Source organism: Lonchura striata, chromosome 7 (genome assembly GCF_046129695.1).
Source record: "Lonchura striata isolate bLonStr1 chromosome 7, bLonStr1.mat, whole genome shotgun sequence".
In the NCBI taxonomy this organism is placed as follows: Eukaryota; Metazoa; Chordata; class Aves; order Passeriformes; family Estrildidae; genus Lonchura; species Lonchura striata.
In genome coordinates this window covers 10,326,815-10,352,137 of record NC_134609.1, presented here as the reverse complement: position 1 = coordinate 10,352,137, position 25,323 = coordinate 10,326,815, and the positions used below count along the sequence as shown (strand labels likewise).

General features: G+C 36.8%; 1 protein-coding gene across 25 annotated transcripts in view; it reads right to left on the bottom strand.

Moving 5' to 3' along the window:
- Positions 1-25,323, bottom strand: part of KCNMA1 (potassium calcium-activated channel subfamily M alpha 1) — a 425,369-nt gene that overhangs the window by 55,912 nt on the left and 344,134 nt on the right. For 19 of the 25 annotated variants that reach the window (XM_031505190.2, XM_031505196.2, XM_031505199.2 and 16 more), the window contains one exon: positions 12,559-12,652. In XM_031505190.2, coding sequence (XP_031361050.1) covers positions 12,559-12,652 — 94 coding nt within the window. Of the gene's footprint in view, positions 1-12,558; positions 12,653-16,892; positions 17,187-25,323 lie in introns of all 25 variants that reach the window. The other 6 variants (XM_077784567.1, XM_077784568.1, XM_077784570.1 and 3 more) reach the window with 1 other exon arrangement.

Below are 25,323 nucleotides of genomic sequence, written 5' to 3'. Positions count from 1 at the left end.
GTATTTGCACTTTAACATGCTTTCCATAAGGACATTTTTAAACAAAAGCTGCCTACCAAAAAAAAAAAAAAAAAAAATTAAATGTTGGGTGCAGTTTCAATGACTTTCTATCCTCTTCTATGCCAATAACAATTTAATTTTAAATAGGATTTTCTGACACCATCACATCTGTACAAGTTTTTTTCTTTCCAGTCCCACCCCTCTGAAACAAATATCAAAGTTCCTATAGGCATCTGCAATGAAGTAGAAGGGATAGGAGCAGAGCCCCATGCTGACTGACTGGCATAAGTATGGAAAGCCAATTACTTGCTTTTACCACATACAACTTCTGACGTGATGCTCTTCACAGTAAAAGCTTTAACAGGCTGCACTTTAAATATTTTAGCAATTTGCCCAATCATATTTTGCTTTCCCAAACTGAAGCCCTTTAAAGATTCAACAGTATGTCATTTTAGAGCAGACTGACTAACAAATGCCCACATCTGGAATACATGATTTTAATACCAAACAACAATGTCCATTTTCTCTGACAACTCTACCTGTGATAACCTTCTAAGTGTTTCTGCTGCAACATTTTAAAGCACATTTTTAAGGCTTCTCAAAGGAGAAGCAAATAAAAGATATTTTTATGAACTTGCTCTCCAGCTATATCGTTACATCTAAGCACAGACACAGAGTTCTTTAATTTATATGATAAAATCAAACACTAAACTAAGTGCTAAGTGACTCCAACACTCTCACATGCTGGTGAAGTGACTACATTATGCAATAGCATTAGAGAATCATATTCACAAGGTACAGGGTAAAGTGACCCTAAAATCTTCTATTTAGCATGATTTACTAATGCTTTGTCTAGAAAGCTACAGTCTTTACCTCAGGTTTTTATTATGAATGCTTGAAATATCTTCATATAAAATTGTAACATTTCAAAAAAGAGTGTATTTGCAATGTAAGAATGGTAAGTGCTCTGAGACAGGTAACCAAATTTTAAAGCAGTTTGCCCTTTGAAGCATGTTAAAGAAATGTCCCTATTGTCTGAGTTCTTAAACCAGGAAAGTTTCCTGCTTTTAAAGCAATTGAACCACTAGGCTGTGGTGAGATCCTCTCTTCTGCATGGACTGCTAAAGCAGACTGTGAACATAGAGTGTGATATAGGCCAATTTACCTTGAACATGGTATGCTAAGTTACCATGAAACCAACACTTGTGTTCCTATGAGAAGTATCATCTCAAATTCAGTCAGGGTGATCAATTAGTGTGATTTCATAGCCACTGATTACAGATCCATTGAAAATGGAAAATTCTCATGCATTTCACTCAAACAGGGTCAACTCCAAAGACAGTGGCTCAAAAAAAGTTGAGAAATTATTAATACAATGTTCTATTTAAACCAGAATCTTCTGATAATTTAAGACAATCAATGCTTTACATGGCAAAGACATAAATCAGACTCATCCAGAAAAAAGAACCACTATGTTTTCAAAGTTTTTAAATTCTCTCAATAGAGATACAGTTCAGTGATTTCACTGTAACCCACTGGCAGCAGGGAAGCCCTAGTGGACTACCTGGAATCTCTGATCCTACTCCAAGCTGAATAATGACAGGCTTTCCATAAGCATGTTCCCTCTTTCATAGGAAGCAGAGATGAAAACGCTGTATCAAAGGGGTTTGTTCTGGTGGCTTGGTTGTTGTCTTGTTGGCTTTTTTAAAATTGCTAGAAAAATATATAGACTCTGCATTCTGTTCCACCCATGAGCATGATGCAGCCACAGTAGTTTTGTCTGAGAGCTGAGATGCCATTCTGGGCATTCCCCATCTGCTCAGAGTTGGAGGTGGCACAAAAAGATCTGCAGCCATGAACATGTTTCAGTTTGAAGGTTGTGCTAATGTTCAGACAATGTTTAGTGATGATCTGTCCCAGCTATTTTTCCTAATGGAATGTGTTAACTATATGTTTGACAATAAGAAAATTTGCCAAAAGATTAGGAATCTTCAGGAGTTTCCACTGAGGAATGTTTTTCTTTCTGTTGTTTCAGGGTTAGGTTTTTTTCCCTCAGTACTTCACCAAAACATTTCTTCACGAGTTTTTTCTAGAGGAGCACTGAAAAGTTCACTTTTCAAAAGCAAAGTCCACCAGTCAAATCCCCTTCTTTTACTTTCAGAAATCAAGCACAAGAAGGAGTTTTATTTTCCCCCTATCCTTCATCAGAGGAACTATACTAAATCAGTTTTTAAACAATGCCATATTCTAGTTTTGTAATTAATGTTTCCTTTCTGCTCTGAGATTTAAAATTAAATAGGTGATCTGAAGCTTTAGCACAATTGACTATTTAGCAATACCCAGACACAAAAATTATTCACAGAAATAATACAAATTGAAAGGAATGTTATAGCAAAGCAGGTGGTATCAGATATCTGACATCCAATTATGGTCAACTGCCTTGAGGTTTGAGGCAATTTTTAGAGTGTGAGTACTTAAAGCCTAGCACAGTTCTTTTGGGCTTTGCATCCTAACAGGGAACATTCAAAGTAGCTTCTTCCAAAGGCTTATTAGAAGATTTTAGGCTTAAACATAAGTTGGTTTGAGGGAATAAAAAAGTGTGTGAATCATTAGATATAGCCCTCTGTTGAAGTTTTAGGTAACAAATTGTGATTTTTTAAAAAAATGAACCATTTTGATTTTTTTTTTTAAATCAATACATGCATTTATTTGCAGTATCATAAACTATTTAGACTCTGCTTTATTGCTTGGAATATAGCAAGTGGGAACGTCAAAGGAAGCAAACAGGATTGGACACACAACATTAAAGCATGCTAAAAGATATTATTTTACTATTTTTACTCCAGGGTAATGGATTATTGCCTGAGAAGAACTCTGTGATATGACTAGCATCTGTGATATGACTATATCTGTTTCACAATATGTGGGGTTATTCATGTAAGTGTGTTTATTAAATTTAAATCTTCTGGGCTAAGATATTATTTTAATTTCTCTTTAATCAATGTTCTTTCATTCTCAGTAAAGTGATCCCTGAAGCTGTCTCTGGACCTTGGAAACTCTGTATTACTTAGGTCCAACTTTACCCTCAGATGTTACTGAGTGTATCAGATGATACATTGACTTATATATTTAAAAATTGAATTGATCAGAACAGTTATAAAATAGTATTATTACTTTTGACATATACACCTTCATTAATCTGATGATCCAAACCTGTTTTGCAAATACTAAAAATTAATTAAGATAGACACACAGAGAGGCCAAAGCTGTCAAATCTGCCTAAGGCATTTGGGCACCTTCTTCCCATTAAAAATTATATTACACAAAGCATTACAGTTGTTGCCCTTACAGCAAAATCATGGACTGAATGTTTCTAGAGCCTCTCTGCCTCCTCATCCTTGAAGATGGCCTTGTCAAACTGTGCTTGAGTCATATTGGCAGGTTACTGCAGAATGTTTATATTCACACTGCAGTCATTACGTTCTCCAGGGTGGCAAAGTCCTCTGATTCAAGAATTCAAATCATAGGAAGAAAAGCATTTTCTGTCAATTAAACCCCTAGTACTTGTTTTAATTGGGATGTTCATTTTTATGACTTGCAATGACCAAAGCATTTGGTCCTTCTGGCCAGGAAAAGACATGTATAGCTTGTATGGAAGGAATGGAACAAAAGTTAAATTTCCCTCATCCATATCCCCAGTTTAAAAATAGCTTCTCTGGTTCTTATGGCAGATATTACATACGCATGACTTAAAATGAAGAGCAAAATACCATCTTTGCAAGGTTTTGAAGAGCCTATAATGCCACTCATGTGCAATTAAACTTGAAAACGACACTAAATGCCAAGCTACAGCTGCAAACCCAAAAAGCCTGCCTGGAAGACAACAGCCTAAAGCAAAACCATAAATCCCACTTACAGCAAACCTACTGCAAGGAAGTCAACATTACACTTTAAACAGTACTGCATCCCTAGCACACATTTATAAGCACTGCAAAATCTGAGTTTTTGAGTTGGAAACTTTTAGGTACTCACTGGAGATGGACAGAACTGAAAAGACCATGTAGGACTAAAGGGCTTCCTCATTAAATGACTATTGTTAAACATACCCTTGTATTATGTCACCCTTGTCTTATACCATTATACACATGCAATTGAGAACTAGAGCAACATACATCCCTGATCTGCAGTGGAACTACTCTGTATGCTGAGCACTGGGAACAAGAATACTGTGTGACCAGCAAGGAGGACCCTGGGCTTGTATGCAAATAAACTGTAATCTCTTAGTCTTTACACAGTAAGAATATGTCTTGGCTCGTTTTTGTTCTGTCCTTCAATAAATTATCTTTATATAAAGTCAACACAAAACACACCAGATGCAAACACTACTCCTCTTTAACCTGTGTCTGTTAGAGTTTGTAATTGTGCCTTTCTCAGGTAGACACGTCTGGATTTTGTGCACAAAAAGATGCTCAGCAGTGTCCTGCACAAAATTCCGGGTCTTTAGAGACACCCTGCCCATGGTTCAGGAATTTTGAGTTTTTCTACCTGACTTAGGGGCTTGTGCACACAGATGCTTAAGTTTAGGAGGAAGGAGTGGGTTTGATGAAGGTAAGAGAGGAATTGAAGACACGCTAAAGAATGTCTCATGCCTTCAAAATTTCTCCTACAACTACCCTAACAAATTGTGGCAATTAACATGCTGTTAGTGTTAGATGTGTGCAGCCAGTGCAGGTGCTAATAATTGAAAAAGCATTTAGAGCTTTTACACCCTGGCTGAATATTTCATGATGTGCTGCATGTTTCACTATTTACTCAGTGGGCCTCTGTCACTTCAATCTTCTCTGACTGCTTTGACTGGTGCTATAAAGCTCAACCAAGACAGAGTGACGGCTTGTCACAGGAAAACTCCACTGACTCCAGCAGCTCACTGGGACGAGCTATGAAGGTTGTCACGACATTCTGATGGAATTCAGCAAATGTTTTGTGACTAATACACCCAACATTTGTCGGCTACCATTAGCCATTCCCTGTGACCCTGCAGTCTGTGTGGACGGCATTAAGTTGTAATGAGAATTTGTTGCCTCTGTGTGTTACATTAATGACACTCTCTCACTGATCTTTCCTTTCACAGGTTAATTAGAAATGAAATTTATAAGGATTCGGTGCCCAGATGCACCAGACTTTAAAGAAGAAAACCCAGTGCGACAAGTGAAAGGAAACCTGCATTTTACTGCTAAATTCTTTCCATTCAGACACTATCCTAATATAATTACAATCTCATACTGTCTTTTTCCCTAAATCTAGGAAGAAGACTATATCTAATACAGCGGTGGTATCTAGAGCTTTGTCCGGTTTATTGGCTGAATTACAGGGTTAATTATCCTTTCTTCCCTCTTGCTCTGCCCAGATGTTGCTGGTTTTAATATTCTTAGAAACCTTACTGAATACTTCCCACTGATTTATCAAGACCACTAAGAACAATAATATAAAGCTGTTTACTATAATAATCTTGCTCTTTAAAGCATCTTGATACCTAAGGACATGATCAAAATATGCTTCTGAAATATGAAGCCTCTACCATAAAGAAGTAACAAAATAGTTAACTTCCAGAGAAGTAACAAAATAGTTAACTTCCAGACTTTTCCATGGAAACAAGGCACACAATGCATCTTTTGTTTTTAAGATTTCCCATTTAGATCCACTGAACCTGCAGAACTAGTAATCCTTGAGGGGTAGGAGAATGTACTTGAAAAAATAATTTTGCATTTGTAAAAAATAAACCCACAGTTAAGTTGCATCATAAAATAAATATAGGAGTGGTTTTGTCACTTAAATGAAGTGTGTGACATTATGATAAAAGCTACCACTGTTGTCAGTCAATGTTTATAGGAATACATTTTTTAACCCAGCTAAAGAGCTTTTTATTTCTATTGCCTTGACCTGAGTGCATCTTCTCTTATAAAGTTCCCTGAACTTTATAAAAATAATATTTTTTTCTGCAGGAAAAGTCTCCTTTTCTTTCCTGCTCTCTCATCCCAAAAAGACTTGTGCAAGATTTCAAGTAACCTCAAAAAAAATCTGATGCTGTTCTTATTCCCATGGCTTATAACACAATTACTGTATTGGGTTTGCATGGCCAGGTTTTGGTAGCCAGGGTGCTAGAGGGGTGGCTTCTGTGAGAAACTGCCAGAAGGTTCCTCCAAGTCCAGAGGATCCAGTGTCAGCTGGCTCCAGGGTGGATCTGCCACTGGCCAAGGCTGGGCCAATTAGAAGTGATGGTAACACCTCTGTTATAACATATTTAAGAACAAGGGAAAGAAAATTATTGTGCAGATGTAATTGCAGCCAGAGAAGAGCAGGATGAGAACAGGTGAGCGAACAGCTCTGCAGACACCATGGTCAGCAGAGGAGAGGCAGGAGCTGCTCCTGGCACCTGAGCTGAGGTTTCCCTGCAGCCCTTGGCGCAGATCGTGGTGCAGCAGAATGTCCCCCTGCAGCCCATGGAGGTCCATGGGGATGCAGAGATCCCCCTGCAGCCCTTGCAGGAGACCCAGGCTAGAAAAGGTGGATGCCTGAGAGGAGGCTGGGACCTCACTGGAGACCTGTGCTGGAGCAGCCACCTGGCAGGGACCTGCAAACCCATGGAGAGAGGAGCCCGCGCTGGAGCAGGTTTCCTGGTAGGACTTGTGACCCTGTAAAGGAGCCATGCTGTAGCAGCCTGTCCATGAAGGACTGCACTCAGGGGAAGACTGACCCAGACTGCAGCAGTTTGCAGAGAACTGCTGCCTGTGGAATGGACTCACATTGCAGAAGTGCACAGAGAACTCTCCCATGGGATTGACTCCACACTGAAGCCAAGGAAGGACTCCTCTCCCTGAGCAGTGGGAGAAACAACATGTGTGATCACAGACCATAAACCCCAGTCCTCATCTCCCTGCACCTCTGGGGGGAGGAGGTAGAGATGGGAAGGAGGAAGAAGTGGGGGGAAGAGGTTTTATGGTCTGTTTATACTTGTAATTATCCTGCTCAGATTTTGCTAGCAATAAATTCAATTAATACCTATAATGTGAGTCTGTTTTGTGAGTTATCTCTGCCATTATCTCAACCCATGAACCCTTTGTTGTATTTTCTCTCCCCTGTCCAGCTGTGGATGGCAGTAAGAGAGCAGCTTTCAAGAGTGTCTGGCATCAGCCAGAATCAACCCATTATAGTCTTTTTGAAACCTGGGTACCATACTTCCGATCAAGAAGCCAGTCCTTCAACAAAGAATGGAAAAGGAGACAAATTAAACAGGAAACCAAAGTTACCAGTCCCTGGTCTACCAATGGTAGCAAGAGTCAGGAGGCTAACAGATACTACCACCCAAATTTAAATAATTTAATTCTATAATATTATTTAAAAACTGATGTAAGGCAACATGGTAATCACTGAATTACTCCTGTTGTTCATGTTGGTTGTAATGAATTTGTAAAACAGGATCAATAAGTGAACTGTGCTATTATATACCTGCTGGGTTGCAGCTTGCTTATCATTGCATATTAGCACAGCATAAAGTCTGTATATAAATTTAAGAGTACAAAATGGAAACTTCCAAGGCTAGGGGACATAAATAAATACCATTATTATGATTAATCAGTGGGCTTTCACCTTTTTAAACCTTACCTTCATGGTTTAAGGGAGTAATGGAAAATTATCAGAGTCAACTTATTTTACCAGTTTTGGGTTAAGAAATGCTTCCCTAGATCTGCCACCACTTTTTTTTTTTTTGTTTCTATGAGAAAGCTCACAGGTTCATTTCATGGAAAGGCTGTGCTACAATGGCAGAGGCAATGCATTTTCATGCTGAGTGCCACTAGCAGAAATGTGTATGTATATATTTAAGTGTGTATGTGGCTTAGTGGGTGGATGAGGAGATAAATGTGCACAGCCATTGTTCATATACTTAAAATATTATATACAACTCAGGAAAAAAGACAGGAGGTTTCCTCCTCAACTTCAGATAAATAATCTCATTATGCTTCTAGAAACATATGCCAAAGAGCTCACTTTTTCTCTGTGTCATTTAGCTGGGTCTTGACAATTTCTGAGCAAGTTTTATTGTTTGGTTGAGAATTATTTTAGATTCTCAATCAAAAAAAAACCTCAGGCTTATGAAATTCTCCTTGGCAACACTGAAAACCCAGTGTCCTCTGATGCCTTTGATTCTTATGTGATCAGGGACACTAATGATAATGACCCTTTGCTGAGTATGCTACTTGTCTAGAGGCCTATGTCAACTACACTACTACATCCAGAGTGGACAGGGACAAACTATTTGTTTGCTCTTCAGGCCCCTTGGGCCCTGTCATATGCTATTTGTTCTTGCATTAAGAGGTAGTTTGACTCGGCTGGGCTGACATTTCCTTCAAGTCAGTGTATTCCACTCATGCAGTAGCAGCTACCAAAGCAATAAGTATAGACTTGAGGCTCAGAAACAATCATTTAAGTGACTTTTTTGATTCATATCCTGGGCTTTTCACATGTTTACTGGTCATTCTGAATCCAAAATGACACATTTTTTTAAAACTAGCTTTTCTATTTGATATTCAGGCAACATAGTCTCCTCATAGTTAACGTGGCTGCTCATCAATAACACGCATCAGAACCTGCAACTGAGATGATGAACAAGGACTGATATTGCTGCATGATACCAGAGGCATTGATCGGTTCTACTTTTCTTCTCCACTTCATGAAGGATACCTGATATGTGATTACTCTCCCAGTCACAGCCTTCCCTCCCTTTCCTTCCATTTCCTATTTAAATTTTACTTTTTGCTGTAATAAGATGTCCTTGTGTTCACATCTTAACTGGAGAGTATATTTTTTCCTGTTGGAATTCCAGTTATTTTTAAAAAAGTATCCATGCTCTTGTGCATTTAATGGGACAGACTTTTGCTGATGTAAAACAGGTAAAAACAGTCATGACAATGCTGAATATTTTTCTGATTAATTTGCATTTGAGGGTATTGTTGGAGTTGGAAAGATTTGTTTCTGATTGATTAGACTCTTCTAATATTGCACCAGTGTGATTCTGCTCATGCCATTTGATGTGATGCAGCATTCAGTTAGAACAGTGACTTCCTAAATGTGAGTCTAGACCATCTGTGATGCACACAAAGAGCATTTGTATGCCAATTGTCTATTTAGATCAGTTAGTAATTTATTGCAATTTCGAGTCATCAAAAAGGTTTCATTACAAAGACGTCTCCAGTCTATCTATCTGGATCATATTAAGTAATGCAGATTTCTACTTGTATGTTAGTAAATCTCAGAAATTCCAACTCTTTGATCAGGTCAGACCACTTGTCATGAGGTCCCAAGGAATCCCTGTGATACCATTTACATCCTCTGTTCTAATCCAGCAAAAGTCAAAGTTTTGTCTCATAGCATAATACCCTCCCACCACTGTGAGAATCTAAAACCTATGCAGCATTTTCAACATTATCTTAACTGTAGGGCTTCTCAAAATTATTCAAAATTCACAGTTTGGATTTCAATTGATTAAAGAATTTTTTACATATTTGTTGTTTTCATACTCCAGACTTCTTGTCTTCCAGGCTCCTTCTAGATCCTCTGGATCTAAAACCACAGCTGAGAAAAAATTTGCAAAGTAGCCAGCTATTTCTGGGCAGGTGGGACAGGGGCAAAGCGAACTTGAAAAAGGAATTTTTAAAGAAAATTTACAAAAAAAACCTAAAGATAAATATCAGCTAGAGACAAGACAGTGCTTTAGCTGATTTACCTCTGGGTACTTCTAGCTGACATGCACTAAAGATTTCTGGGCAGGAAAGCAAGTGCCTGTCACTTTCTGTAATTTACAAGGATACGAAATAGCAGATTATACAGTCCACCTTTGTTCCAGAGAGGAGAAAAGAGTTTGACCATTACAAACAAATCTTAACAGAGCTCTCTTCTGATTCAATCCACTTTGTCTTTTCTAGCACCTTGGACCAAAGTTAAGTCAGTGCAGATAAAGAGTAAAACGAAGAGACGGTTGGGTCTGGGGAGAAGCTGAGGGTGAGAACACTGGGCTGGAGAATAAATTTAGCAGCAACAGAGAAGAGGAAGAAAACAATGTCTGGATTTGGAAGCCTGGCAAGTCCTCCACTCACTGCTCAACCTGTGTTTAGCAATTCTGATGTGCTACTGAGCAGACAGCTCTGGCTCAGGACGACTACTCTCCCTCAGTCCCTCTTCAGCAGGCAATGAAAGCAGGCTGTACTTTGAAAATCTTCCCCCATCATGCAAACTGACACAGGCATGCTTTTCAAAAACCCACAGCCAATCTGTTGATCATTACTTATTTACAAAGGCCTTCGGGCAGAAAGTCCTGTAAAAACCATACTTGATACGGTATACACTAGCTTTTTCTGCTTGTGGAAAAAAGTACCCCTAAGGCTACCTCAAACCATCACTTTCTATTGCACATAAAATGTACCGTGTAACACTAAAGTATTTAATATATATGGTATAATATATCTACAGGAAAGGCATTTGTGTAGAAGTATGTTACCCTGTATTTGGTAATTTGATGTTTTGCTGAAGGCTATGACTTGAAAAAGCCTGCACCTAGTACAGAGGACCTGTCATCTCAGTACCCAAGAGCCAATAGAATAAAGAAGTACCCTTAAGCAGCAAAACTTTGACACAGCTTTGAAGCATATGAAAACAGTATAACTCCCCAGAATTATTATTACTCAAGATCAAAGAAATGAGGCATACTTTACATAGCAAACAGGGACAGTGTGTTCAGCTCCTTTTCTCACTCTCTCTCTCTCCCCCCTTCTCTTTCTTTTTACTTCTACTTCCCCAAAATTAGAATCTAGGAGAAGGTGAGGGGGGGAATCTCCATGTTTAAGTTTTAAGCAGTTAAAGCAATTAGCACTAGATAAGAGGACTGTCCAAAGGTAAGTAAATTGAAAACTATGCTAGCATGACAACTGGCACTATAAAAATGAGAAGTTTGCCAGTATGCTCATTTTATTCTTCCTCATAAACTGTAAACAAGCATGTAAATCAGTGTCATATGGGCAAGGCTGAGCTAACAGGAAGGCAGAGAACTTTTAATGACACATTCTACAGAAATAGATGGTCAATAGGGGGAAAAAAAAGCCACAGCTGGGTGCATTTTCTCTCTGTGAATCAATCTCACTTTTGGTTCTGTAGTCTAAACAGAGATGAAAACGATTTGTGGAAGTTATGTCCTTGAATATGCCCTATATTACAGAAACAATAAACAAATATGGATGCTTCTGTAACTGCCCAAATAAAATTCCAGTCTACTGACTGAAATACAAGTAGAAATATCATCTACCTGCATCCAGAATCGTTACAGGAACAAAATCATTGTCAATAATAAAAATAGTAGATTTTATTTATGGAAAGAACTATAAATTTGCATAATTTTTTTTTTTCACATATCCTCTGTGAGCAGGCACAGTTATACACACATAAATCTCAAATTCCCCTGATTTGTTTATAAATGCAGATAAGTTTACATTTTTCTGTGTATGTGTACATATATATGTACACACATGGAGTGGAAAATATCTGCTATGGTACTTATGGATACAATTATGGACTGAAGGTCTAGCCCGGGTACATAGGATATGCAAAAACAGAGCAGGAACAGCCTCGTTGGAAACTCTGTGTCTACTATGGGATCCAATTTTGACTGAGCTAAGCAGGTAAAAGGCAAGACATAGTGAGATAGAATGCAAATCACATAATATTTTAATAGATAACAATCTCTTGTTGCAGTTCTAGTTTTAACAAATCTCTTAGAGGTAATTTGTTCTATTAAAGGAAACCACATAGTTATACAACGGAGTACTATTGTAAAATAATGTATACATAGCAACAGGGGAAAATATCACTAAGAAGATGCTGTTTTCATCATCCACTTTTAGAGTATATACTACTCTCTTAAAAATCCCTGTATTTCATAATTAATGTGCTTTTAGCTTGACTAAAACTGTGTTAGTTTTGAACTTTGCTTTGGCAAGTACATATATTATTAGACTTTTTCATCAGTCTAAATCAATTAACAGAAATTTGATTTCAATCGACAGGATAAAAGGAAGGTAATATTCAGGTTCATTTTTGATTGTGATGATACATCTCACATATGGCCTTAAGTACAGAAAACAGTACTCAGAGGGAATCCAACAAAAAGAGAATTGCCTGAGGCAAACTAACCACATGAGTTCCCCTGATTGGTTAGTGCTATCATTAGTGCCACTGCTGTTTAAGAACTACACATGGACAGGACAGGGTGACAGCTAAGACTTTAAAGCCTATGTATTTTTCAAACAGCTTTTCAAACTGTTTTTCATGACAGAATTTTTTTCCAGCTCTATCATTAACTGCTGACAAGCTGACAGAATAAATACTTCAGCCTTTCAGAAACCATCTAACAATCTTTTTTTTTCACCCCTTCCCCTTATTTTTGATGTGGGGGGAGGAGAGGAGGAAGGAAAAAAGAAAGAAGATGAAGATATGAGTTTCTTACAGTCTTACCTCATCAGTTTGGGTGAGGAGTTGGGTGAATTTCTCATGCCTCCATTTCGCTGCTTTTTTTTGGGTGATAGTGTTGATGGCTGCTCATCTTCAACTGGAAATATAAGGAACTCATGAGATTAAGTACTGCTCTGAGTGCAATATGAAATACAAGTGAAGTAGCAAAGAACACACACTCTATGTCCATTCACGCACTGATACTTCATTGCTAACATAGGCCAACAGTAATAAAAATCAAATACATGTTAGTCGAAGAGATTGGTTTGAAGGAGAAGCAGAGAAGAATACCAGGGTTTTGAACACAGGTGTTCAAATTGGTTTCATACTTCAAAAACAAAGACGGGGGGACCACATTCGGGTTATTCTTAGAGTTATTATCAGTTAATCTGCGCTACAGAAAAATAGAATTAGTGCTCTGCTGTATTCCCAGACAGATAAAGTACTATTTTCAATATCAACATAACAGCTGCCAGCCTGCTTTTGCTAATGAACTAGACACCAGTTGGTTCTCGCTCCTCACATGCCAAACGACAGAGCCTTCATGAAGAGATGTAAAATATTCAATGCCTTGATGTTCAATGATTCAGTTAGTCAGGAATGTGAATGCAGCCTGCCATTGTGCAGAGATCTCCAGCACAAGTCAGACCTCATTGCTCTACTCTCCTCCCAAACAGAGTTTTAACAGGAGTGAACAGAATGAGGTTGAATGGAAGTGGGGAGACAATACCTGTATAACAGAGAATGCATGTATTATGCAATCTTTTAATGAGGATGAGGTGCATTTTCAAGGACAGATTGATTTCTAGATAGAAAATCACTTATAGTTTTGTCAGTCATAAAGTACTCTTGGATAAATAATGTCACAATATGTATTGCTTAAACAAGTGCAGCTTCCTAAGAACTCATCTATAAGGATTAACCACCATTATTGTTTTGAGACTGTAACTGCACTTGATAATCTGTATGTAACTTTTACATGTACTATCAAAAGGAATAAACTCATGCCTGCTTTCTCAGGTTCATACTAATGCTAATTTATTCTGATACAAAGAAGAAAAAAATAAACTTTTTCCCATCCTACTGTTAACTGAAAAATGAATTAGAAGATAATATAACTGATGCCTAGGAAGCTTTTACTTAAAAGCTAAAAGGAAAGACATTAGTACTAGCAGTAGTAGCTGCTATATTTAAAGAGCTTAGTACACATTAGCAGTGCACAAGCAGAGGTTGAGAAAAATATACTACTTGTAACAAGATACATAAGGAAAACAACAAAAATGGGTTATATATCACCTGCACCAGACTCATCTGTGAAGAAATTAAGCAACAGCCTTTTGCTACAACTCTTCTGACACTATTTTATTACAGACTGCATTCCAGCCTACCACCTCTGTCTGTTGCCCAAGCCTGCAATGGAACTTCATTTTGCCTTGGGACCAAAGGGCTGGGCCCTGAAAAGATAGATTTTGCTCTCTTTTTAGATGACCTAGTATCACCTAGCATAAAGGAGTCACAACCAAAGAAAACACTGCAAACAGAAAAAAAACAAACCAAAGCAACCAAACAAAGCTAATCCCAAAATAAGTGTGCCAAAGAGTGGTTTAAAAGATAATAGTTAGAGCAGAACAAAGACTGTCTAATAATGATTCATTCACTAAGTTTCTTCTCTTCTTGGGCAGCATCCCTAAAGACAAAGGAATTTTCTTCTCATTTGACCTTTCTTTCTTTTTCCAGATCAAAGCCCTATAGTGCAAATGCTTATTAATGGTTAGTCAAATTTGGCTGAAATAAATAAGAGAAATAAATAAGCCGACAGAAAATTCTCAAAAATATACAAATTGAAATTTTATTTCTGTGACAGTTTGCACATAATAAATTAGATCACTTCAGTTTTTAGGTATGTGTACCATGAAGTGAACATGCACAGAATTGGTTTTTGGTAATATCTTTGCAGCTCTGACTGCAAAATACTGCAAGTCTTTGTGCTTTTCAGAACACCCTCTTCAAATCATTCTCTTGAAAATGGCATATTCTTGTTTTAAACTTCTCTACCATAAAGTTATTTGCATGCTATTCCACACAAACAATAGCTGTCAAGATTTGCACTGTGCTCTCTTGTTCTTTATTGGATACAAATATTCAGTTCCACCTCTTAAAAGATAAACAAGAACCATGCAAAATGTTCCTTCCAGAAAACAACAAATGATCTATTTTGCTCTCTTGGGAGTAAAAATTCTAAATTTCATTCAAATTAATCTGTTACCATGGGATTACAGAATGTTTGTCCAGAGATGCAGAATGGCACCACAAGTGTGTTGTTATACAATTTTAACAGTTCAAGGAAGATACACAGCCATCAGGACCATAGGCAAAAGTCTTACAGTAGCACAAGTCAACTGTAGATAATATTATAACCAGAATTTTTTCTCTGAACAAGAGAAAACAATATTAAAAAATAATATTTTTCCAAGTCTTCAGCAAGCTAATAAGACTTCTGTCTGATCCTTTCAAATTCCAAAAGTTAACACAATAAGGATGTTTTTGTACTTTATGGTCCAACATTTATGTTCTCCAGTGCTGCCAAGTGATGCTAACCTGCCACTCAATTAAAATGAAAGCCTTACTAGTAACCATCGAAAAGAACAACTTTTAGAAGTATATTTCTAGAAGTCTGCACTTGTTATTGGAACTGCATCTGCAATAAATAAGCTTCCTTTTTGGGTATGTGCTTGTCATATTCAAATTATGTTACTGTCACCAGTTGCCTGGCAAGTCCAAGGTTAGCATGGCTCACTAGTTAATACCTCTTAGGAAAGCCTTCCGAGGGATCTCAATTTGTTGCTTAATCAAGAAAGCCATTTATTCTCATTGTAGCAATGGAAGTAGATCTATATTAATCATATGACAGAAAATCAAGTTTTATTTTTCATTGAAATCTCTGCACAGAGTTTACAGGGCATCTGCAGTTTAGCAACACAACTCCATACAAATGGGGGAAGGGAACACAAGAAGTTGAAATATGTGAATGGTATCTAATGGACACTATTACCTATGGCTTGGTTCCCAAAAATGTCACAGTGATAACTCACAAGTGGTTTCTTAGTAGTAAGTAGGATATAAAACATATTTAATTATTATCCTTCAGATACGCCTATCAATTTCATGCCTATTTAAAGAAGTGGATATAGCAAAACTTTTAGTAAGGTTATTAAATATTTTAGTTTCATGGTTTCTGTGTCTGCATTAATTTAAAAGGTAGTCTTAAATTTTCTTGTTCTTATGCAAGACAAACATATTTGAATAATGGGGCTGTGATATATGACAACTCAATTCTGATATTGTATGTTTGCTTTTTTAATGAGTCTCCTTTTTTTTATGTATTTATACTACAGGATTTGTATTAACTACAGCCATATTATGTTATGAAGACTTTTTTTACCGCTTTCATGAAAATTGGAAATAAGCTCAAGAATTGGACACAGAGTTTTATAGATTTGGAACTCAATTCATCCTCTGAATTCTAATATTCAAGAGCTTGTTTGCACACCCCTCAGTATAACACTTATTGTACTGCTGTAACAATCCAGAGCTCACTGGTCTAATAACAGTTTTGCAGTTCAGGAAGGCTCAATGCTAAAAAAACATCAGGCATTCAGTTTTATGCTGGAGTTTAATTTAAAGTTACACTGATGTTTTAACAGGTTTGCTTATTCTGGAGTAAAGCGTGTTCATTATTCAATGACATAACCTCCAGACAATGTTCCATGAATTGGTTTAAGATGTGCAGGTAATTTAAACAGCCTTAATGTGGAGTTGAACATCTGTAACAACATATTACTTGACTTTTGTCCTCATTTCATTTTGAAAGCAAAACAAAAGGAAAGTCTTCCAAAACAGTGGACAAGTCAATAACTTTTTTCTTTGTTATTTTCTAACTATTTTTATAACAACCCTGTCTCCTTGACTACCTCTCCCAGGTCACTAGCTGAACTAGTTTACAGATGCTTTTTTAGACACCAAAAAGAGCTGAAATTTGAAATAACAGTGATGTTCCTGAACATCATATGAACTGGGATACCTGGTAAGTTTATTCTGCCTAGCATGTAAATGCTTGAAAGCAATTAAATCCTTTGAAAGGTAAAGCACAAACCACCCAGAGACATTAGTTGACTAGCTATCTCGATTAACTTATTAATCACCACATCTGGCGAAACCCACATCTGTAAGCACTTAACAGAGCATTAGTAATGTCATAGTCACATTGAAAACAGACTGCACAACCATGCACAAACCATTCTGTATTGCCTTATGCATCCATCTACTGGGCTACCTACGGAGATCTTGGTTCACCCCAGGCTTTTGGGAATGGTAGCGGTATTTTACAGGCAAGCTGAGTGCCCTTTGCAATCTACAGTAGGTAGATTTTCCTTGTTCAACAGAACTCAGTAAGTTAAGGTGCAGCAGCGAGGGGTTGTTGGGTAGGAGGAGGCTCCCTTTACGGTTATTAACAAGTGGAACAGGTTCCGGGATTCCTTCAGTGGACTTGGCATCAATCAATGCATTAGTAGTTGCATTCTTGAACTGATATGAACATTTTGGGTAACTTGATCTAGCTGCATTCTTTACTTCTAAATAATGAGAAAAAATTTAAATTAATTTCTTTGTATTAAAAACTATTTCAAACCACAGGCATGAATCAATTTTGATATTATGTGGAAATACAGACACTAAAGCTTAAAGTATCAGTTCCAACAGCAGAGATAAAGGTTTATACCTGCAGCTTTTTTATGGTTTTTTTCCCCCCTCTAAAAATGACTCTTTATAAAAGAATACTTATAGAAGGATTATTCAACAATATTATCACCTTTAAGCAATAATCCCATCCTAGGGTAGTATGCCTGAGGTAATACTTATTTTGGCGTGTTGATAAGGGCTTTGAAATTTACTATCTGTGGAAGATGTTTATTTCTTTGAAACTACTGAAAATGACAGGGGAGGTAAAGCACTCTGCTGCTATTAAAATAAATAAGGAATCATAGAAAACATAAGGTCACAACTCCAAAATTGTGCAAGCATACTTATGGAATTAAATTGATTTTAAGGAACCCACATAAAAATTGTTGAGTATTCAACAGTGTTGCATACTGTAAATTTAAGGAGGTCATACATAGTACCTCTGAAAAGAAAGTTAAAAAATTCCATTTCCAAAATATAGATTTAGCTTAAAATGGTGATTCTTTGTCTTTCACTGATAACATATCAAGGCTATTTAACACTACCCCATCTACTAGTACCTGTAACAAACAGCACCCTCAGTGAAAACCAACAACAAAATGTTTTTTTGATAAAAATACACAATAAAGATCTTCTCCTAATGCTTGTTACCTTCTGAATGAGTATAGTATAGAAAAGAAGTTATATAACTGAGCTGCTAAGGCCTTATATTTGGTTATGTATATGGAAGTATGAAGTTTAGGTAGGGTGTAGTTGGTGGACTGATAAACTTGAAGCATCATTTCCATGTTTCAATTGCCTTAAAGATTCTATGGAGAACATTAAGCAGAGAGTAGAGGCAAAGTATTTGAGGAGGTCAGCATGTTTTTGGGGATCTTTGTTTAGTTTACCACCAGCTAGAAACACCATCTGGTACCAGGAAAGAAGAAAATAATTGCATTCCCATGCTTGCCATTTTTCTTCAAGCACAAAATCTGTCTCTCTCACAGAAAAGGTGACTGTATAGGAATTACAAGAGTCATTTGAAGGTACCTTTTAACAAGGTTGAACTGGCTGGTGACAAAGCACCCATTCCAATTCAGTGACTTTTTGATGGCTTGCTACTATTCTGACTGAGGTAGATTGAAAAAATAGTGAGAAAATAATTAAAGTCTAATTTATGATATTATTCTGATTTTTAATATTAGAAGTAACATAATAATAATAATAATAATAATAATAATAATAATAATAATAATGCATACTCACCAGAGTTCACTTGTATTTTAAATCATCAGAGGAGAGCATATATCTTTGATTAGCAATACTGCCACAAAAATAAAATATATTGTATAAAATATTGAATACACTACTTGAAAATTATCAATTTTACCTCAGAGTTACTGGGATTTTTTATCAAATTTTGTACTTCTACTTTTGATATTCCTCCAAGTGAAATAATTTTCAGATGAAAAAATATATCTGCAGAGAACTATCTCCCTACCCATGTCACTGGTCAAGCACTGAAGACCTTGATATGCATCAACTCAGTTCTATTTTTAAAGTGTAGATAATAATACTGGAAATAATCTTTAAAAATCCATATCCTGTATCGAAGTATCTTCACATGAAATGGAAGAAGACCAGAATCTATTTAGCTTATCGACCCTCCAATCAAGTTGTAAGAAACACCATAATCTTTTTACAGTCTCTTCTGGAGTTCAGTAAGTGATGGTTTCAGATACCAGACCTGACTATTAAGCAATAACCTTCCACTGTACTGTACATCTTATGGCATATTCCATGCAGACAAATTCAAGCTTTCCCAAGATTTTGTGCTTGCAGTAGCACAGCATGTGCCAGAACAAAAATACTTGACTTTTGGTATGGCTTCATATCTGGAGCTTGGCATCATATTTAATTGCACCACATGATCTTGTTCAGCAGGAAGGCAGACTGAGCTGCTTAAAACCTACGTTACTTCCCCTTACTTCCAACAGTGTGGACAGGTACTATCACTGAGCATGGACATAACAAACTGCCAATTTTTTTTGGTCAAAGTACTCCAGATTTAAAAGTTCTAACTACTGGTTTCATCCCATGACTTCTAGACTCCTGCCTATGGCATGAGCTTAGATCAAAGTGGAAGAACGCACACAGTGGATAAGTCATGAAATTCTTTGTACATAGGACAATTTTCTTTCTTCCTCCAACAGTTTATGGCCCAAGTCTTTTTGCTCAATCTTCAAAAGCAAGGATTACAGAATAATATGTCTGAATGATATGTCTTTGATAGAGATAATAATCTCCTTCTCCATTCCTCCTACAATTACATGTATTTTTTACCACAGAAGAGTAAAACTGGTTACTCTTAGTGTAAATATCCTGGCAAGCTGTAGGTGCACATTGTGCCACACACATGGGGCCATCAGGATACATCCTGAACTACATGAGCAAGCATGGAGCCTTTGGATGAAGCAGTTCTGTACAACTGGTGAGAAACACAGGTCAAGTTCAGCAGATACAGACTATAGTGTGCAGGACCTAAACCACTTATGGAGCATTCCCCTGTTCAGCAAGACTGTTGATTTTTATTAATCATTTCTTTAAAATCAGATTGGGTTCTTGCACTATTATGTGGGCTGATTTCCATAGAAAATATATTTAGGAAACAAAGATTGCTGTTAATTATAAGGAACTAAATACATCCTTACATATTGTCACTGCCTCACTAGCTTTGGCAATCAAACTGTCTGGTTTGGGGTAATTTGTTGTACCACTGTGCAACATCAAATCACAACCTCCAAATCCACCAGGGTTCTTTTCCAAGTATGGGATGAGTTTAGGCCCACCAAGTCTACTAAAACAGGACTATTTTTCTAGTCATAGTCAGATGAAATTATTTTTATGTGGAATGACATATGACTTTATTTCCAATGCAAACCATTGGAAAGGCCTGCATTGTTTATGCTGCCTAAGTTCCTTAAAATGTTCAGTATATCGGCATGTATCCATAAGGCATTATTATTACCTAAAAATATTTTGAGAGCCATTTTGAGAGCAAATTTTAAGCTACTTTTTGAGAAAGGCAAACACTAAGGAACAGGATAAAAGTACAGTAAGGGTAAGAAATTCCATTTTCTGTAGTATTTTCTAATTGTACCCTGGGTGAACACTATCTGCTTTTAATAAATGCTGAACAGAATTTGCCCAAGAAGCCTGTCACCATTAGAAAGATAAAAAAATAATATGTATAAAATGTGATATATTAATGCAATCATAAAGGTATTTTGAAGTTGCATATATTCCTATTTCTTACCCCCACCCTCAGGAACTCCCTTTCAAGCTCAATGAATATACACTTGCCTACAGACTGCGTTAGGGAATAATGCCTGTTTCTATTTCTATACGTTTTATTTATTATAATGAAGATAATTTGAATTGCAATCTGCAACTCCCTGAACATTTTTAAAACAACAAATGTAGTTAAACTAATGCCTGTGGCAATTTCTATTTATTCTTTGTGAGCATACACTTGCCATAACTTAAAACTGGGCTGAGCTTTAATTTAAATGTAACAAGGCAGAATACCAGTACAGCGCTTTCAACAAAATGGCTGAAACTGGCTTCAGCATGATTTGCCTGGAAGGGAAGATGAAAATGTGTTTTAAAGAAGAAAAAATATCCTGACCAAAACCAGACATTCTAAACAACCACCACCGATACCCAGTGCTCCTTTCCTCCCCCATCTCTATCAGCTGCTAGGCTTTCAGCACTGTTTTCCGCCAGACACTAGCACAGTGCTTTCCTTCATAGGCAGCCATCAGCCAGAGCTGTCACTTGCAGATACTTCATTTTTGTTTCAGTCTAATTCATACTGCACCCCCTTAATCTCTGTAGTGAGTAATGCCATGTCACTGTGAAGATATGTCAGATCCAGCATTAGAAATACAGAGAGTGTTTCTAACAGTTAAACTATTTTGGTTTGAAGAAATATTTTATTTCTTCCCCCAACTTAACCAATGTCTTTCTCCTGAACATCTTCCAAGCTGACCAAAGGAGCAGTCACAGTTCTGCAATCTGGCTCAGCTTTCATGGAGGGGGGGAGGGGGTAAAGACAAGCCGCAGCTCTGTATTACTAAATTCAAATAATCAATATGTTGATTGAGCTTTTGGCTACCAGAGTTCTTTTGATGGGAGTGACAGTGAGCATGACTTGCCTCATTCAATGACAAGCCTGTTTAGACTTTTTTCTACCTACCACTTTGTGAATCAGGCAACTGAAAATACCCACAGCAATTCCTCCAAACTGTCAGCTATTGCTGTGATTCCACCCAGCACCCCCTGTACAAGACAACAGATTAACCATTAGGCTAGATATGTTGAAAATATACAGCTTCAACCTTTCCTCAGCTAGCTCAGAGCGATGTATAGATGATTATTTCAACCGTCAGCTGCCGCATAGACTTAAACCCCTGCACAATAACTCCTGGATTCATCTGCCCCTTGTCAAACTTGCACAGCTTTACTTTGAGCATACATAGTGTGGCAGTTTCACTGCGGATCTAGAATAATCCAGACGGCTGCTGTCTCTTTGTTAACAGGAAGCTAAACTGATGAGTTTGTAATGCATTTCTTATCAAAGGTAGTTTCAAAAAAGAAAATGTGCCAAATCAGCTGGGGTTGGAATTTAGCATAGTATTGAAATATGATTTAATCAAAACATTTGTTATTTGTTGGGGAAATAAAAAACCAACCCACATTATTCATCCTCTAAAAATAATTTTATGCCAATGAACTATTTATTTTACAAATTTACTTGATTTTTTTTTGGTGGTAACAGATGTAATGAAATCATTGACTAGAAAGAACAATATAATGGTGTTTGATGAGATACAAGAATGTTAATTTTAGAAACTGCGGAGCAGCATTCGCTTGGTGTCTGAAATGGTAATTTAAATGAAACAGGATTGCTGCTTTTGTTTCTATGTGCATTACAAACTCAGGGAAATTAATTTCACTCTGTTTTTTTAATACAAAATGATATGCTGCATATCTACACACTAACACCATTAGAAAAGCAGGTGAGGCTGGCTTTTAGTTGCAGTGTGTGCCACTTGAAGCAGATAAAACATCAAGATCCAAGAATGTCAAGAATGCATCATCAGAACATTTTGCAAATACTGAATGGTGCTTACGTGAGACATTCTCCTTGAAATTGCAGATGAAGAAACATTTCATTTCTTTTTTGCCCTCTTTTTCTCCCAGGCTCGTACCTTTGGCTAAAGGCACATAAAATTTCAAAACGAATGTATTGTGTCTATTACTTTTTTCTTTTTTTCCTTTTCCTTTCTATTAGTATCCAGTACTTAAATTTTGTATTAATAATACATGGTCTTTCAGTCTTAATTATTCTCCCACATTAATAACTGAAACTCAGATACAGATCTATTTCTCATCTTTGCTTTTCCTTGAATGCTGAAAAAAAGACAGTTAACAGCAAATGTGGAATCTTGCCATGCTGGATCCTGTTATTAATTTAAGATGGCTGCTCTGATATTCAGTGAAATCAATACAGACTTAAAGTTCCTGATCTTTTAGAGTAACTTGTATATAGAATGAAAAAGAGACTACAAGGGACTTTGGAAACCCAGAAAACTTATAACTTTAATCTTCTGGTGAAAATGTCTGGCATATGGATTTACACCATTTGTATTGTTTTTAAGGGTAGAGAAATTACCTAAGGTTACCACAGAAATATGGTATTCTTTCTTTGCTCCTCCAGTGTAATTCAAAAACATAATTAATATGAATGCTGTATCAATTATTATCATTTCTCTGTTACTATGACTTCAGCAAGCAAAGAAGTGGTTTAAGGCTTTCCAAACTGTGATTGATCAAAAGTCCACTAAAGTCAGAAAAAACTGACTTCAGTGGACTTTAGATCAGGAGCTGTTCATAACTCATGTACATGCTGTCATAAATGAGAAGCATACCTTTCCAATGTATACAGGATTTTACAGACATTGGAGTGTGCAATTTTGAGAAGAAAGGCTTCTGATTTTATGGATCTGGTTTCTCGTTCCAATACAGAGGTATATAGACAATAGGACACTATTTGCACATAACAAACATCTTCTCTTTTCCCTGCCAAGTTTCCACAGTAGGAAAAAAGCTACTTCAATTCCTAATCAAATGCTAATTTATATTTAGACTAAGTCATAGGTCCATTGAACCTTGAACATATTTTCTAAATCAAATTTTAGTATTCTCACATGCATTTTTCTTGATTTTCAGTCTTCATTCTCCACTGCCTTTTCAAATTATGATTCACTCTCTAATTGTTTATTCAAGTCATTATACTGTTATTGGAATACTGTCAAATGAAAAGTCAAAAAAAAAAAAAAGCAAAGCATCAGTGGACTTGTTTCTCCCCCCTGTCCATTGAATTGTCTAATTGACTTCTCCACATGCCATATCCATACAGAATACTATTTGGATAAAGTAAAGTTTGTTTTGGGAAAGGGCGAAGAAATGGAGATGTGCCTAAATTGTAGAATTTAAAACAGAACATGGTCTGTTTTCAGGGGGGTCTGTTCTCCAGACAAACATCAAAGTGAAGGGAATTAACTTTGTCTTTTGAGAGTGCACTTCAGAGAATAAGGAAAGTCAAAGTGTCTCATCGGTATGGCAAGTGTAAATATGCTGGGTTAAATTTTAAATTATGTTACTTCATTATTACAAGCTGTTCTGCTCTGAACATGGAGGAGGAGCTATAGAAAATGTTACCCCATGTGTCAGGAAAGAGCTGTTCAGACCCTGTGGTTCCTACTAAGTCACAAGCAGCTATAGCACTATGATTTTGGAGCCCCAGCTGCTGTTTCCAGCACAGCAAAGTACAAAAGGATTGCTCAAAGACACATGTTAACATTTTAACAGACTAGCTGATGATCCCATGGCTACAAGCAGAGGAATGGGAATCTCCTGACTGGGATTTAGTTTTACCACTGATCTTAGGTTAAATAGCCTTGGGTGGCTCACTTGCAGTCAATTCTGTTTTAAAAGATTTTATTACTCACAGATCTTGCTAGAATTCAAGTGACCAAATGATGTGAAATTGTGGCTGTTAATCTCTAATTTTCTCAGATCTAGCAGATGTAAGACTGTGATGTTGCTACTGCTGTTTGAAAAGTGCATTTGGAATACATTCCATAAAAAATATACTATATTCATATGTGATATTGTTATTACAGTCTTTGGTGGTTTGTTTTTTTCATTAGACACAAAAGTGTGCCTCTAACATTATTTTTATTTCTGAATAATAAATAACATTCTTTTTATTTCTATGTTTCTATTTCCTTTCCTTAAAAAAAAATAGTGTCAATAAAAGGGCACTGATTTCCTTATGAGCAGCCCTTTGGCAGTTCCCCAAGGTGTGACATGTAAAGCCAAAAGACACGTCTTTGGAAGATTCTTTAAGAGTAGCAACACAGAGCAAATTATAATATTCCATGCATTGACACAGACTCTCCTTGTTTCACTGCATAGCAACCCAAAGTGTATTGTCCTTTGTCCTGTTGCCTCAAAGATTTTGACACCAACTATAAGGGACACAGAGGAAGAAGTTGCAACACTAGCAAGGGCATACTGTAGTTATGCAGTTCTGCTAAACTGTAAGAGGAATCTGTCTTGTTTTTACAAAGTTAAGGAAGTTTCCCCTTTGTGACTAAACACATTCACAATCTGATCAGTCACTGCAGAAAACAGTGAAGTTCTACTTGTGGACAAAAAAAAGCTACTATTAAAAAAAAAAAAAAAATTGAAAGGCTACTCATCATTGTGCCTATGATCACTTTACTGTTCACACTTCCACAGTTCCATTAAATTCACAGAAAAATACACAATTCCTTGAAGTAACTAGGAGTAAAAGCACAGGAGTCCTTGGTGATTGTCCTGTTCCTTGGGATTAGAAATACTGTATTTACAGCATAGATTGTGTTTGTCAGGCAGAGTATTTCAGTGCACAGGAAAGCGATATTTCCATGCCTTTGG